General features: G+C 54.1%; 5 protein-coding genes across 5 annotated transcripts; 3 read left to right on the forward strand and 2 right to left on the reverse strand.

The window, feature by feature from the left end:
* Positions 1–222: 222 nt before the first annotated feature.
* On the reverse strand, positions 223–4,400 carry C7974DRAFT_403102 (rab-GTPase-TBC domain-containing protein). The gene has a single exon (XM_046142796.1). The coding sequence runs from the start codon at positions 4,002–4,004 to the stop codon at positions 549–551; it is 3,456 nt and encodes a 1,151-aa protein (XP_045992658.1). The 5' UTR covers positions 4,005–4,400; the 3' UTR covers positions 223–548.
* A 116-nt stretch (positions 4,401–4,516) lies between these two features.
* On the forward strand, positions 4,517–5,678 carry C7974DRAFT_320118 (SprT-like family-domain-containing protein; the record flags this gene model as incomplete). Its single annotated transcript, XM_046138739.1, has 2 exons — positions 4,517–4,734; positions 4,877–5,678. The coding sequence occupies 2 exons, from the start codon at positions 4,517–4,519 to the stop codon at positions 5,676–5,678; spliced, it is 1,020 nt and encodes a 339-aa protein (XP_045992659.1).
* A 91-nt stretch (positions 5,679–5,769) lies between these two features.
* C7974DRAFT_57546 (uncharacterized protein) lies at positions 5,770–6,699 on the forward strand. Its single transcript, XM_046146896.1, has one exon. It carries the CDS (start codon positions 5,861–5,863, stop codon positions 6,497–6,499), a length of 639 nt encoding a protein of 212 aa, XP_045992660.1. The 5' UTR covers positions 5,770–5,860; the 3' UTR covers positions 6,500–6,699.
* On the reverse strand, positions 6,699–8,295 carry C7974DRAFT_57541 (hemin import ATP-binding protein hmuV). Its single transcript, XM_046146895.1, has one exon. It carries the CDS (start codon positions 8,123–8,125, stop codon positions 6,899–6,901), a length of 1,227 nt encoding a protein of 408 aa, XP_045992661.1. The 5' UTR covers positions 8,126–8,295; the 3' UTR covers positions 6,699–6,898.
* Positions 8,296–9,320: 1,025 nt separating this feature from the next.
* On the forward strand, positions 9,321–15,257 carry C7974DRAFT_403106 (P-loop containing nucleoside triphosphate hydrolase protein). Its single transcript, XM_046142797.1, has 7 exons — positions 9,321–9,387; positions 9,820–10,247; positions 10,296–10,322; positions 10,371–10,446; positions 10,500–11,144; positions 11,198–14,618; positions 14,674–15,257. The coding sequence occupies exons 1-7, from the start codon at positions 9,381–9,383 to the stop codon at positions 14,828–14,830; spliced, it is 4,761 nt and encodes a 1,586-aa protein (XP_045992662.1). The 5' UTR covers positions 9,321–9,380; the 3' UTR covers positions 14,831–15,257.
* Positions 15,258–15,338: the final 81 nt, after the last annotated feature.

Here is a 15,338-nt window from a genome sequence, read left to right on the forward strand (position 1 = left end):
GACGTCGGACCCTGACGAATATTGTCAATTTGTGGACGGGTGCAAGTAGTGCAAGTAGCAACTTACCCTTTCCCACTGAGATCCATCGAGATATTCACTTGGACCGCCAACTATTACGCACTGCCTAAAGCGAAGGGCATCGGTCTTGGAATCTATGCGCGTTGACAACATTTAGGAAGACATGCACTATAAGCTTACAGATACTTGGTGCCAAACATCAGCAGAAGATGAACAAGTGTGACACGTTTGGATTCTGCTGCATAGGCGACATATTGCTGCAATATTTTCATTCAAAATCCAGTGCATCCAAAATATGGACTCAGGGTACTATGGGTGACCTAATGTGAGAGCGCAGTGAGGAAAGGATAGTAACGATATCAAGAGCCTTGACAAAATGCAATAGGCGGTGCTCAGAGAAGGAAAGGGGTATATGTATGCTAAAGTCCCATGTCCGGTTGTGTAAAGCGCCGATTTATGCATTGACATGATGTGAGAGAATGGTATCTGTAGAAAGAAAGTTGCAGGAAGGAAAGATTGGCGCTCATATCTTATGCACGCCACGTAAACTCCTCCTCCATGGGCATTGGCGTGCGTTCAGTAAGTTCGAGTTCGCGATTTAGTCGTTCGGCATCTTCTTCCTCTTCGCTGCGCTGGCTGTGGCCAGATAAAGGTGTTCGCATTGGGCTCGTCTGCATTGACAGCTCCGCGTCGAGACTAGCAGACAGGCTCTTGGTGTCGTCCTGCGTGATAGGTGACATCGGCTCCTCAGTAGTGACAGAGGCTTTGCTGGCCCTCTTCTTGGCACGCTCTTGTCGTGCTTCTTCACGCTGCCTCATAAGTTCCTGCTCATGCGCCACAGCGCGCGCACGCCTCTCTTCGACATCCTTGCGCTTGACAAAACGTCCGAGGGCATCTGAAGCTTGTATCAAACCATCGATGGAGATCGCATGGTTCGTCATTTGGTGGTTGATGTAATGGTAGACATCAGCAGGCGTGTTGCATTGTAGGAGCGCCTTCTCGTTGAGTTTCAGCAGAGCAAGCGCGATCTGGAACAGGAAGGTGGAACCGTCGTGCATGCAGAGCACAACATCCCAAACGCGGAATAAGGCCTCGGCGGAAAGGCAGTCCGTGAACACAGACAAGAACCATTGGAACGTCAACGCTTCGAGCTCGATTTCTAAGTCGTCGAGGTGGGCAGACAGCTTGGGAAGAAGTTCGACAACGTAAGAGCGTAAGACGCTCTGGTCCGCGCGAGAGGTCAGCAGATTCTGATCGTAGTAGTTCTCCGGCAAGATGTTTTCGATCATCGTGGCGAGAACCCAAAAAGCGTCCTCGGCGGTGGGCATGATGAGCAGGAGACACGCAGTGATGAGATTCATGCCTTGACAATATCCAACCTCTGGGTTGCGGCGCGAGTAAGCAAGCAGAACTTCGTTGAGCTTTTGCACACCAGGCCCCGTGCGAAAAAATATGTTGTCGGTAAGCGTGCGTGTGATATCCATCTCGATTTGCGTTGCGATCGAGGCATCCGTCTCGCCGTTGTTGACGAGATCCTCGTAGTAACCAGGTATGCGCAAGCTAGAAGCACCGCTGCACTCGGCCCAGATCTTGGCCCGATAGCTTACAGGAATGCCACCGAGGACGAGGCGCCGGAACTCTTGCCATTTGGCACGACCGACCTTGCCTTTGTTTCCTAAGCTGGCAATGCCGATAATCTCGCCGTCGGTGAGGAGGGTCTCTGGCATGGCCTTTGAGCCGCTGTCAGCGGCAGCATCACCCTCGCGCTTTTGCTGAGCCCGGACTTTCTTGTGAAATTCGTTCCAGATCTGCGTTCGCTCTTTTTGGATATTGTCGTGAAGATCGCTCATCTGATCTAGCAACGACTTCACTGGGTCAGCCTGTGAGGGCGGGAACGGGCTTATGGGCGTTGTAGGTGTTGATGGTGTTATGACAGAAAGCTCGGCGTGGTTCGATGAGACACGAGTAGGTGCAGGCTCGGGATTAGCGCTGGACGGCGGTAAAGATCCACGCTTGGTCATTGTTATCTGACTCTTCGGATTAATCAACTCAGTTTCGGCGGCTTCCACGGTCACGTTCGTGATAGGGGCTGATGATGGCGTGTGCGACAAGAGCTCAGTTTGCTGTGTCGCAAGTTTGAGATAATCGGCCCACGATTTCGATACAGGCTTGTTGCTCAAGTCGTCCGACCCTGAGCTAGACGGTCGTGAGACGTCGCCGCTTGATGTTGCAGCGGATTCTTCGGTTTCTTCGTCGAGCCCCATCAAATTGACCGCGGACCTACTGCCCCCAAGCGATTCTAATTTGTTGTTGCGTTTGTGCTGTGCCAGTGCAGCTGCAGCCTCACTCTGCCTTTTCTTTCGACGTTGATCGTAAATGAACCCAAATCGATCAGTAAGATACTCGCTGCTACCAACGAATCGGTTGTGGTGCTGAACGAGTGTGGGCGGTCGTGACTCCTCAGGTAGGATGCGGTCCATCTCAACTGGCCCAAGGTTACTCATGCCGCGGGATGGCTGTGGACTTGCAATGCTGGAACCAATCTTAGGAGTATCTCCAGCAATACTCTTGATTGTGCCATTTGGACCAAGATTTCGTTTCTGGACGTTTGCGAGAGACGATTTTGCGGACTGCATAGTACGTGTTGAGACCACCGATGGCGTGCGGTCTGCATCGCCTGAATCCGTGCGCTTGCGGCCTCTCACTGTGCTGGCCTTCGTGCTGCTCGTTTGGGCGTTTCCTGCGACCATCTTCAGCGCCCAATTTGCGAGCGAGACTGAGGAGGACCGGCGATCCGAGCCTTCGCCACCGTGATCATGGCTCTGGAGACGGCGTAAGGCAGGGACAGCACTGCCTCCTTTATCTGGTGCAGGGGGCAAGAACAGGTCATTTACGAGTGCCTTTCGAGGCGCCTTAGCCCCACTGTTCGCTCGCGATCTTCCCTGCACTGATAGGCTTGATGCTTCCCTGTCAATCATGCTTGCAACAGAGGGAGCTCGGCTGCTTTTCCTGCTTGCGCCGTTCCAAATGTAGTTCTTCCACCCAGGCCGTCCGGTCTCACGTGGGGCATCTGAAGCAATGGAGTAAATCGAGGCCACGTCAGCCCGTGGTGCAGTCTCGATACCTAGAGCGTCAGGGTGTTGGGCTACTTCGTCCTCGATAGCCCGTGCCAATCTGTCTTCCATAGTGTCGTCCGGATGTAGGCCGGAAAGTGCACTGTCGCCTCTTGTTCGTTGCTTTGTAAGCTCGTTCGATTGCTCCCTGCTCTTGTCAAGGTCGCGAAGTCGGGCTTCGATGTCCATGTTCGACACCTCGCATTCCTGCAACATCTTCTTTAGAATTCTCTCGCGCTCCTCGGCCCTTCGTCGTAGAGCGGTGATTTGCGCATCTCGCTGTGCCAGATCACCAGCTAGCTGCCTGACTAGTGCAACAGGGCCTGCTTGGTCGATTGCATCTTTAATATTCTCGTCTGTAGAAAAATGCAAGTTGCCAGGCACTCTTGAGTGTTCGGTTGGTGTGTCGTCGAAGAGTGCCGAGCGGTCTTTAGCTGAGGGTGCGCCCATCAAACTTCCCACGATCTGCTGTGTCGACTTGGTCACCTTCCTCACTGTTGTCGCAGGTGGTTGGATTTTCGAGCTATCGGGTGCTGGAATCGCCTTCACTGTATCGGGCGACGCAACGGTGTTGCTGTCGCCATTTTTAACAACGTCGTCTACCACGATGCCGGTTGTGCGAAACCACCCGTTGATGCGCGCCTGTACTGGAGAGGCGTCTGGACTTGGTGACAGTGACGGAAACGATGTCAGACTCTTGGTATCTTCAGGTGGAGAAGGATGTCTGCTACGGCTACGGCTCAGAGACGCATTGGAGGCGCGCTTGCTGGGCCGTACGCGCTGTATGCTGCGATTCCTGGGGTTGGAAATGGTCGAAGTCTGCGAGGCGGTGCGCACGAGATCAACCGACCGCGGAGTGTCGACGGCCGCCATTTCGTTCAGACTCTGCTGCGAGCGCGCGCATGCGGATGGCGAACGAGAGGCGGAGGCGAGAGCTTCGTCGCCGTCGTGTTGTGGCGGGCGTGAGGACTGAGTGTTCGTCGTGTGCTCGTGTTTGTGGGCGGCGCGGCGTGCATGTGGGACAGGCGTGCGGTGTGCGTCATAACAGTGTGCGTCGTAGACGATCGCTATCTTTTGAGGACCCTCGACGTGTTCGAATTTTGTCACTTAGCGGACAGTGCACACCAGGGGCAATTACGGCAAAAGGGATGGGCTGCAATAACGCGCGCTGCAAGGGGTACCAGGCACAACTCACGGCCAGTGCCTTGGGCGTGTACTTTGAACATAAGGCGGACCGGCCTGCCAGATCCCCATGCACTAGCCACGAAGCCACACGCTTTTGACAGCCAATGCCTGTCGGCTTCGCCCTACCGGTTCGTGTTCCGGAACGGTATCGATACGCCTATCTGAAACGTGCCTCTTTTGTCGCCCAATGTTCCATCCTCATGCCCAATACGGACGAGGACGCCGCGCTGCAGGCGATTGCGACCCTGGACCCACTGTCTGGGGATCAGCAAGCTGCGCTGCACGCCATCAGTGCCATCGTCAATGACGGAGAGCCGTTCGTCGATGTTCACCAGCTTTTCGGACACTATAGCAAGCTGTATTTCAGGGACCTCTTGGTGCCACGCGTCGAAGTGATATGGTCACCGCGACTGACTCTGTAAGCGTGCCGCGGTCTTCCATCTGTGACTGTCGTGTCTCACTTCGTGTGCACTTGGAGCAGGGTCTCAGACTGACAAGTCGGACCGGCCCACAGGCACCCAGATCCACGTGCGAAACACATGCTAACACTGTATTTTTAGATGTGCTGGCATCTGTGAACTTTCGAAGGATCCTTCGACCAACAAACTCACGCGTATACGCCTGAAGCTGAGCACCCCTTTGTTGCAGTACCGTCCGCGTTCTGACACGATCGATACGTTGCTACACGAAGCCATACACGCTTACTTCTTCATTACAACGTCGTGGAGGCACTCAAGGGGCGACGATGGCACAGGGCACGGTGTGGGGTTCCAGCTGCTTGCAGATGCTATCAACAATCATGGCGGTTACGGAGTCACCATTTACCATACGTTCCACGATGAAGTAGACAGCTACCGAACGCATGTTTGGCAGTGCGATGGGCCATGCAAGACTCGGCCACCTTTCTTTGGCCAGGTGAAGCGTAGCATGAACAGAGCGCCCAGTAAAACCGACAATTGGTGGGCGAATCACGTAGTGGAATGTGGAGGGACGTACACAAAGATCAGTGAACCAGAGCTTACCAAGAAGCAGCTCCAGAACCTGAGCAGCAAAGAGAGAGCCGGACGACAGAGGAACAAGCTCGACAGCTGGATCTCGACATCAATTAACAAGAAAATCCGCGGAGCTGGAGGTGAAACATCTGATAAGCCCATTGCTCTGGATAAAGAGGATGAAACTTCTTCCAGTGCGGTGGTTGAAGACGTCGTAACCTCGAACTCTAGCACAAGCCAGAAAAGGCCCCGCGCTGAGGACAACGACGCGCTTGTTGTGAGGAAGAAGACGCTCGTCCAGTGTCCAATCTGTGCGATGCGAGTTGCGGACACGGACATCAACGATCATCTAGATCTACTGCATCCTTGATGCTCGACACGAACGGGCCGGTTCGTGCACGTCATCCCGTCGCCCCACTGAGCACTGTCAACGGCAACCAGCAACACCACGCTTTGACAAAGATAGGATCGAAAAAATGACATGTCCATTCTTGTGCCCACAATACTGCAATTGACCAACATCAAACTAAGAACCTGCAAGCCTCCACCAACATGCCTTCAACCTCCCCCTTCCTGCGCCTCCCTGTTGAACTCCGCTACGCAATCTACGACCACCTCTGCCCCCGCGAGCCACACAGCTACCCCTACAAACAACCCTCGCCCATCGCTGCAATCGACATCGCAGGTCCACCGAAGAGCCTGCTCCTCCTGAACCACGCACTTCTCGAGGAACTATCAACCTACTACTTTGCCCGCTGCACATTCCGATTCGTCGCACAGAGCTTCAGCACTGGTAAGAATGTCAGGAAACACATGTGTGCAGGCTCGCTGCAGATTGTTCGGAAGATGAAGAAGGTGGAGATGTTGCTCCTGCCTGGGACGATGAAGGCTATGTCGTATTCTGCAGAGGTGTCTTTGACGACTCGTGGCATGTCCAAACTTTGGCTTGTCGACCAGATGAGACTGTTGCGGGATGAGGCATGGGCTTTGACAACGATCACTGTGTCAGTGAGAAGGGTGAGCTGGTGTCATGAGTGGAGTATGCTGGACGAAACGGAGGCGTTATTGCATCCATTGAAAGAGTTGAAGGGGAGAGTAGCTTTCAAGGCTGGAGAAGTTATGGGGCCAGCGACAGTCGAGGATGAGATGCGCGAGACACTGGAAACAGTTATTGGAAAGCTGAGCAGTTAGTTCATGCACCTGTTTGTAACAAGAAAAGACATATTAGGGGCATTTGTTTTCTTAAGAGGTTACGATAGCTATCTATGTTCACCATACTTTTAGATGGTCTTCTCTCACATGTGTCTCTTCGTGTCTGTCCCACCTGAGGTTGATGGCGGTCACCTAGCTTGACCCGGGCTGGTTGCTTGTGTTTGCTTGGCAAGGTTCAATCAAACAGCGCAGGAGGTCGACCGCCATCACGACCTTTCGTCCTCCTCATTATCTTCATCACACTCAAGGGTCTCATCCAGAGAGCTTGAGTGTACCCTCAGACTCCGCTTCTTGTTGCCCTTTTTGGTCCCCCCAATCGCTGCACGCCCATCAGGGCGGCGCTGGGGAGGGGTATTGTATTTTTGGTCATGAACAACTTCAAGCATCATCTTCCAAGAAGAAGTAGTTGCCATTCAGCTTCTGCTCCTGATCAAGCTGGGAGTTATACTTGTTGATACGCGGGCGGTAAGAGTTGGGATCGCGACGGAATGTAACATCCAGGTTCTTCAGGAAGGAGTTGCAGCCTGAAAGAAGCGACTCGGGTGCGCGAGCACGGGCGTGGACTGCAGGCTGGCCATCAAAGACGATGACACGGTCAGCAAGGTAGGTAGCCATGACGAAATCGTGCTCAACGACAAAAGCGGTCTTCTTGGCGTGCATGATGAATCGCTTGATGACACGAGCAGCAATGATACGCTGCTCGGAATCGAGGTAAGCACTGGGCTCATCGATCAGGTAGATATCAGCTGGCATACCCAGAGCCAGGACAATAGCAACACGCTGCAATTCACCACCAGACAAGTTCTGGACTTCTTGGTCGATGAAGTCGTCCATCTTGAGTGGCTTGTAGACATCGGTCTGGAACTGGGGGTTCAAGAAAGCAGCCTTGATCTTCTTGAAGAACAGCTGACGCACAGTACCCTGGAATTTGGGAGTGATCGTCTGGGGTTTCATCGAGATGCTCATCTTGGGAACCTTGGTTGTGCCGTCTGGCTGAAGGGCACCAGCCAGCATCTTACAGAAAGTTGTCTTTCCGGTACCGTTCTCGCCCATCATGACAATGATCTCGGAGTCGTTGAAATCTCCAGCCTGGATGTCCAGCTTGAAGTTGCCTTGGGTCCTCGACATCTTCGGGTAGCTGTAGTCGTGGTCGTGGTCCACCGGGAACTCGTCACTAGCCTCGCTAATGCGGAACTGCAGCGATTCTTCACGGAAACGCAGATTCTCAGTTGGGATGTTACCGTCCAAGAAGATATTGATGCCTTCACGAACGGAGGCTGGAAGCGTGACGACACCGTAGACGGCGGGCTTTCCGTAGAGAACGCAGATGAAGTCGGAAAGGTAGTCGAGGACGGACAAATCGTGCTCGACGCAGATGACGTAGTCGTCAGGGCGGAGCAAGCTACGGATCTTGCGGGCGGCAGCAAGACGCTGCTTGACATCCAGGAAGGACGACGGCTCGTCGAACATGTACACATCGGCCTTCTGTACGCAGACCAGGGCAATGGCGAAGCGCTGAAGTTCTCCACCGGAGAGCAGGTTGACCTCTCGGTCGAAGATGTGCCTCAACTCCAGTTCATTGATCATCTCGTCAAGGTTGTCCATTTGCGAGCGCGCAGCGATGAGCTTTCCGACAGCCCTTTCGGGGCCCCTGATAGCCTTGGGAATCTGGTCGACATACTGGGGCTTGACGACGGCCTTGAGGTTGTCCTCGAGGATTTTGGTAAAGTAGTCTGCATCTCATCAGCACCAAAACGCGCAGCACGCATCATTGTACTCACTCTGCAGCTCAGATCCACGGAAGTACTTCAGGATCTCCTCCCAGTCGGGCGGGTTGTCGAAGCGTCCCAAGTTGGGCTTCAGCTTGCCGCTGAGAATCTTGAGTGCGGTACTCTTGCCGATACCGTTTGTTCCAACAAGACCCAGCACCTGTCCAGGACGGGGCATGGGCAGCCTGTGCAGCTTGAAGCTGTTCGCCGAGTATCGATGGGTCACCTGGGTCTCGAGGTTGGTGGGCAAGTTGATGATGTTGATGGCGTCGAAGGGGCATTTCTTCGGGCAGATACCGCAACCGATGCACAGGCGCTCAGAGATGAAGGCGATCTTGGAGTCGGGGGCGACTTCGATGCACAGCTTGCCCGAGCGGACGACGGGACACGACTTCTTGCATTCCTGCCTGCATTTCTGCTCTGCTTTAGCGCACGGACTTGGACGTGGGGGTGTGCGCACTCACCTTCGGCTTGCACTGTCGTCACGAAGATCCTCACGTTAGCCATGCCAAATTTTTGTGCGGAGGGGCAGCGCGGGGTACCTTGTCCGAGTTGATGATGGCAATACTGTTGTGTGTCAGTCAAGATGCGCCTGCTCGGGCTGCACAGCGCGACATACCGGGTGAGCTTGTCCGACATGGTGGTGGTGGGCGGCGTCTGGACGCGGCTTCAGAATGTCGAGAAACGGAGTTGGCGGTGCGGCGGCGGGGTGAAAATTGGCTTGCGAGTGTGCCAGCGAGCGACAGACGAGGAGTTCAAGCACAGGGCCGGGTTGGAGCTGCGCGCCAAACAAACAGCGGGAAACGGGACCAGGCAACGACGCTGCGGCGGGGGTGCAGGAGTGGAGGAGCGCAAATCGAGCCGTGGAGAGATTCGCAGGGCTTTTTGCCGTGACGTTGCGCAACGAACAGTCGTCGAGGCCGTTGTCAGCGACTCGGCTCGGCGCTGATTGGCGGGCGCTTGTGCGGTGGGCCGCGCCTGCAGTTCGTCCCCCAAGCCCTGATGGCCGAACTTGATTCCTCACACCCTTCCCCATAACTAACTCCCACCAAGTGCCCACCCCGGCCTCCAAGCCTGAGGGCAGCTTCGTCATGGACTGTGAGTACTGATCCCGTTCGTTTTCTTGTCTGCCAGTGCCGCACGCATCGACGCGTCCTTTTTTTCGCGCGTCGCCGGCCTCGCTCAGGTCCATCAACCCCATCGCGAATCCACGCCGGTGCATCCAGCAAGTCGCCCAAGACACCTAGCACGACCGAGTACAGCGCTTTGGTCGCTCCAGCGCGCCCTCTGTCGCCCATTCTACGTCCTCCGCCCGCGAACAGCGCCGCGCCGCTCAGCCGCCTCTTCTCCGTCACTCGTCCATCGACTGTCGACCCATTCCATCAAACCTCCATTGAAGACGTCCTTCCCTCGATCACTGGCTACGTTCTGGTCCACTTGGGTCGCGTAGTTCCGCTCTATCCAACGCGCCCGCTCTCGCCCGCCGGACCCGTGCGCATCTCGAGATATCACGCTGACCATCTCTCGCAGCCACGTCCATCATGATGCCCACTTCACCGGCCCATGCGGTCTCCCTCTCACTCACAAACGGCCACGGATCACCGTATGCGGCCAACACGACGGCGACGAACGGGCTCACCTACCACAGTGACAGCGATTCGTCCAATGCCCACGAGGACGCCGTAGCGGAGCCAGCCTCTGACGTCGACGCACCAGGCGAGGACGACGATGACGACGTAGAGATGGCACAGGACTCAGATTCAACCGACGACGTGGATGCTGAGGGCGAGGCAGACGGCGACTATGACTCCGAGTCACCGCCGCCCGAGCAGGCGGAAAGTGACGATGCCCGCAGCTCAGCGTCACAAGAGTCTAGGAGGCCCTCGAAACGGAAGGCCAGCCCGGAAGGAGATGACTACATCACACAGAATCCCGAGTTATATGGCCTGCGTCGCAGTGTACGTGGCCTCAACTCCATCTACGTTCGTTAGCTAACTTCATCTTAGGGTCGAGCCAGGCCTCATCGCCGAGTCGTAAGCCACCCTAGAAGGGCCGCAAGTGATGAAGCTTACAATTTCTAGGTCGATAGCAGCGATGAAGATGATGACTCTGGGTCAGATGTGCCTCGTAAGCGCCAGCGCACAGCATCGCGCAAAGGTTTGCTATCCCATCCGTCGGTCATCTCAGCTCTCGCTGACCCTTCTCCACAGCATCGAAGCAGCCTACACCAGTGTACAGGTCAGCAAACTCTGACTCTGACTCTGATGGTTATGTCGGCCCTCGTCGCAGCATGCCTACGAAGAAGGACCGCCAACGACAACAGCTCGTAGCCCAGGGATCGCTGCCCCCATCACATGCAGAGGTCCGCTTCTCATCACGTCGCACCGCCCAGGCTACGAACTATAACGAAGAAGATGATGAAGACTCCTTCCTAGAGTCTGAGGACGAGACAAGACCTGCTTACTGGGTCGATGTACCTGAAGAGGTTGGCCCCATCATCGACAAGGTGCTCGATCACCGGCCTTTAGAGGGAACTGAGATCGATCCCTCGTATGCGCAGAAGCAGGACTTTGAGTATCTGATCAAATGGCAAGACAAGGCACACTATCATTCTTCGTGGGAGGACTACCGAACCGCATCCACATACAAAGGCTTCCGGAAGCTGGACAACTACTTCAAGGGTCCTGTGATGGCCGACATGTACGCTACGTACAAGCGAAAGTCGGAACCCGAGGAGTACGAGCAACACATGGTCACCCGTGAGACTGAACGTCAAAGCCAGCTCGACTTCCAAGTCGTTGAGCGTGTTATCGACGCACAAGACGGCGAAGATGAGACTGAGTACTATGTCAAATGTAAGCATCATACACTTGCTACCTTCTCTCGACGTATCCTAATGCTGCTTTAGGGAAGGGGTTGACTTACGATGCTTGTACGTGGGAGCCTGCCTCCCTTGTCAGTGACCTGTCCCAGACTGAGATCGACCGTTTCCTCGACCGCTCCTCAAACCGCCCGTCCTCGGACTTCAGCGAGTCAAACATAAAGACACGGCGAAAGTTTGTAAAGCTGGACGAACAGCCAGACTACATCAAGTTCGGTCGACTGAGGCCCTTCCAATTGCAGGGCGTAAACTTCCTTGCCCACAACTGGTGCAGAGGGACTAATGTCATCTTGGCCGATGAGATGGGTCTCGGCAAGACCGTCCAGACTGTCTCGTTCATGAACTGGCTGCGACATGACCGTGGTCAGGACGGCCCCTTCATCTGCGTAGTACCTCTCTCAACCATGCCAGCCTGGGCAGACACATTTAACAACTGGACGCCAGACATCAATTACGTCATCTACACTGGCAGGGAAGACGCTCGCAGCATCATCAGAGACAAGGAACTCCTTGCTGATGGCAACCCTAAGAAGATAAAGTTCAACGTTCTGTTGACAACGTATGAGTACGTCCTTGCTGATTGGCAATTCCTGTCAAGCATCAAGTGGCAGTTCATGGCTGTCGATGAGGCGCACAGACTGAAGAACCGCGAGTCTCAACTGTACGAAAGGTTGCGAGCCTTTTCTGCACCGAGTCGACTACTCATCACCGGCACGCCTATTCAGAACACTTTGGGCGAGCTGGCTGCGTTGATGGACTTTCTCATGCCAGGTATGATCAACGTTGACGAGGAAGTCGATCTTGCATCGGAAGATGCCAGCCACAAGCTCGCCGAACTCAGTGAAGCTATCCAACCCTACATGATCCGCCGTACCAAGGAGAAGGTCGAGAATGATTTACCGCCGAAATCTGAGAAGATTCTTCGCGTTGAATTGTCCGACATTCAGCTTGAGTACTACAAGAACATTCTCACCCGCAACTACGAAGCTCTCAACGAGGGCGGCGGGGGTCAAAAGCAATCGTTGTTGAACATTGTCATGGAGCTGAAGAAGGCCAGTAATCATGCACTCCTCTTCCCCAACGCTGAGGCCAAATTCATTAAGGGTGACGCTACCAAAGACGAGACGCTCAAGGCTCTCATCACCACAAGCGGAAAGATGATGTTGTTGGACCAGCTTTTGACCAAGCTCAAAAAGGATGGTCATCGTGTCTTGATTTTCAGTCAGATGGTTCACATGCTTGACATCTTGACTGATTATCTGAAGCTTCGAAACTACACATTCCAGCGTTTAGACGGTACTGTCCCAGCGAGCGACAGGAAGATCGCCATAGATCACTTCAATGCCCCCGACAGTGATGATTACTGTTTCCTGTTGTCAACTCGCGCTGGTGGTCTAGGTATCAATTTGATGACCGCTGACACAGTCGTTCTCTTCGACTCGGACTGGAATCCTCAGGCAGATCTGCAAGCCATGGCTAGAGCTCATCGTATCGGTCAGCAGAAGCCCGTAAGTGTCTACCGTCTTGTGTCGAAGGACACTATCGAAGAAGAAATCTTGGAGCGAGCACGTAACAAGCGTATGCTTGAGTTTATCACTATCCAGCACGGCGTTACAGATCGCCAGCAAAAGGAGCTGAGCGACAAAATGAACCGTGCTGCCGCGGAGCCAAACTCTGCAGAGGATATCAACCAGATTCTGAAACGCCGTGGTCAGAAGATGTTCGAACAATCAGGGAACCAGAAGAAGCTCGAAGAGCTTGACATCGATTCGGTTCTAGAGAATGCCGAAGAACACAAGACTGAGCAGGCTGCAGGTCTGACATCTGATGGTGGTGCGGAGTTCTTGAAAAACTTTGAGTACACTGATGTTAAGATCGATCTGGAGTGGGACGACATCATTCCAAAGGAAGAGCTCGAGGTGGTCAAAGCGGAGATACAGCAACGCAAGGACGAGGAGCAGACACAGAAGCTTCTTGATGAGAGCGCTCCTCGCAAACGCAAGGCGGCTGCTGCAAGTGCACGAGAGCAACGTGCTGCGAAGAAGCGCGCCCTGGAAGCCGCACGGGACGTTGATATCGACGACGACGAGCCATCGGAGGATGACACCGTCAAGCGAGATCCCAAGCGTCCCCTCAACACAAAGGAGACCCGAAACCTGGTACGCGCCTACGAACGATACGGTTCGCTCGAGGAGCGAGCGGAAGAGATGCTGAAAGCTGCTAAGCTTGTTGGCCGCGACATGGACATCATCAGCAAAACCCTCAACACTATCATCACCACCAGCCAAGATCTTGTCAAGCAGGAACAAGAGAGACTCAAAAAGTTAGAGATCGACGAGAATCGGGCCATCACCAAGAAAGACAAGAAGGCTGTACTCTTCGACTTCAACGGCGTCAAGAAGCTAAATGCTGAGACCATCATCGATAGGCCCATCGAGATGCGCATTCTCAAAGAAGCAGTTGAGAGTGTCCAAGATTGGCACAACTTCCGTATTGCTGATGCCATCAAACCCGCGAGTTACTCTTGTCCTTGGGGCGCCCGAGAAGACGGCATGCTCAGTGTGGGTATCTCTCGTCACGGTTATGGTGCCTGGGTGCAGGTTCGTGACGACCCAGAACTTGGACTGACTGACAAGTTCTTCTTGGAAGAGCACCGTGTCGACAAGAAAGAGGAACGCACTAAAGGCGAAGAAAAGAATGCGAAGTCGCCCGGTGCGGTACACTTGGTACGCCGTGCCAACTACCTTCTCACTGTCCTGAAGGACAAGACCGGTGCCGATCCAAACGTCAAGCGTCTCATGGAGAACCATCACCGCAACAACAAAAAGCATCACCTGAACGCCGCTCGCCGAACCGACAAAGCTTCCAGCGTTTCCGCTAGCCCCGTTCCTCCAGGTCATGCCAGAAAGGTTGCATCGCGCGACGTAACTCGGCCGGTCCAACGCACACAGAGCAACAGCGACATCCGGCGTTCAGAAGGTCGGTCCGATCACAGACAACACGATAAACCCAGGCACAGTGACCAATACCGATCTACGGATCGTAATCGCGAAGATCGAGGAAGCGTTGACAGACGGTCAGAACTCCCTGAACGCACCAACACTCCAGAATTTCGACGAAAGATCAGTGGCGACCTGGAGCGACAGCGTTCTCGAGAAGATCGGCCTCGGCTCTCGGAGGAGCGACCTCGCCCACCCAGCCAGAGCCAAAATCATAATCGCAGTGTCGACTTGACTCCTAAGGCGATCAAAGAGAAGAAGCCGGAGGACTTCGTGGAACGTAAGATGCGACCAGTCCGAGACAACTTGAGTCGCTTGAAGAAAGCAACAGCGAAGAATTATCCACAAAAGGAGATCATGATCAAGGTTCTTAAGACGGAACTGATTGCTATCGGCAACTTCATCCGTGCAGAGACCCGCGACAATGCCGAGCTGGAAGAGCGCTTGTGGTAAGTCGAACGACGACTGTGCGATAATCGACCATTCACTAACCCGACTCTACAGGAACTACACGGTTAACAACCACTGGCCACGTACCGGCGTTACCGTCCCTCAGGTCAAAGGAATGTACAGTAAGATGCGCAGCTCCGAGATGAGCAGCAAACAGTCTGCAGCCCCGCAGCAGAGCAACGGACAAAAGACAGAGACAAAACATACTTAAAGAGGTGGCGCGCTTCGGCGATTATAACAAAGACCATATGCACGGCGTTTTCGATCGTGTGGCGGAATCAAATTTGATTCTTGGGCATAGCGTAGGTGTTCGGCTGTTGGACTATTCGATGCATTTCTCTTGAGCATCATTTGCTTTGTTTTATTGCATGAGCCGCTACAGGCGTGCTCGACACGGTGTTCACATGGAATCAGAAGAGGCGCATCACCAGGGACGTAACACGGCGGTGTTGCATGAGCATTTACGATATCTGGCATGGGCACGTGCACATTATACCTCTACATGGCAGAGGCACGACTGTCAAACAGGGCCGATATCCTTCGCGAGATTCTGCATTTACACCCAGTGGTGGCATAGCTGCTGCCTAGAGACAATCAACAATCATATTCAACACTTGTATTCTCGTGTGATCTGCCCGATGAGCCCTGTTATGCTAGGTTTCAAGCTGACCGTGTCTATATATACAGGCAAGGGTCACGCGAGTTCAGCGAGCAACTGA

This window comes from Boeremia exigua (assembly GCF_020726555.1).
Source record: "Boeremia exigua strain MPI-SDFR-AT-0100 chromosome Unknown C7974scaffold_12, whole genome shotgun sequence".
Taxonomy (NCBI): domain Eukaryota; kingdom Fungi; phylum Ascomycota; class Dothideomycetes; order Pleosporales; family Didymellaceae; genus Boeremia; species Boeremia exigua.

Bases quoted from the DNA above. Each gene is read 5' to 3' on its own strand.
- C7974DRAFT_403102 (XM_046142796.1), bottom strand. From the start codon at position 4,004: ATGGCGGCCGTCGACACTCCGCGGTCGGTTGATCTCGTGCGCACCGCC.
- C7974DRAFT_57546 (XM_046146896.1), top strand. From the start codon at position 5,861: ATGCCTTCAACCTCCCCCTTCCTGCGCCTCCCTGTTGAACTCCGCTAC.
- C7974DRAFT_57541 (XM_046146895.1), bottom strand. From the start codon at position 8,125: ATGGACAACCTTGACGAGATGATCAATGAACTGGAGTTGAGGCACATC.
- C7974DRAFT_403106 (XM_046142797.1), top strand. The intron at 10,248-10,295 runs GTACGTGGCCTC...ACTTCATCTTAG, and splicing joins TATATGGCCTGCGTCGCAGT to GGTCGAGCCAGGCCTCATCG. The intron at 10,447-10,499 runs GTTTGCTATCCC...CCTTCTCCACAG, and splicing joins GCGCACAGCATCGCGCAAAG to CATCGAAGCAGCCTACACCA.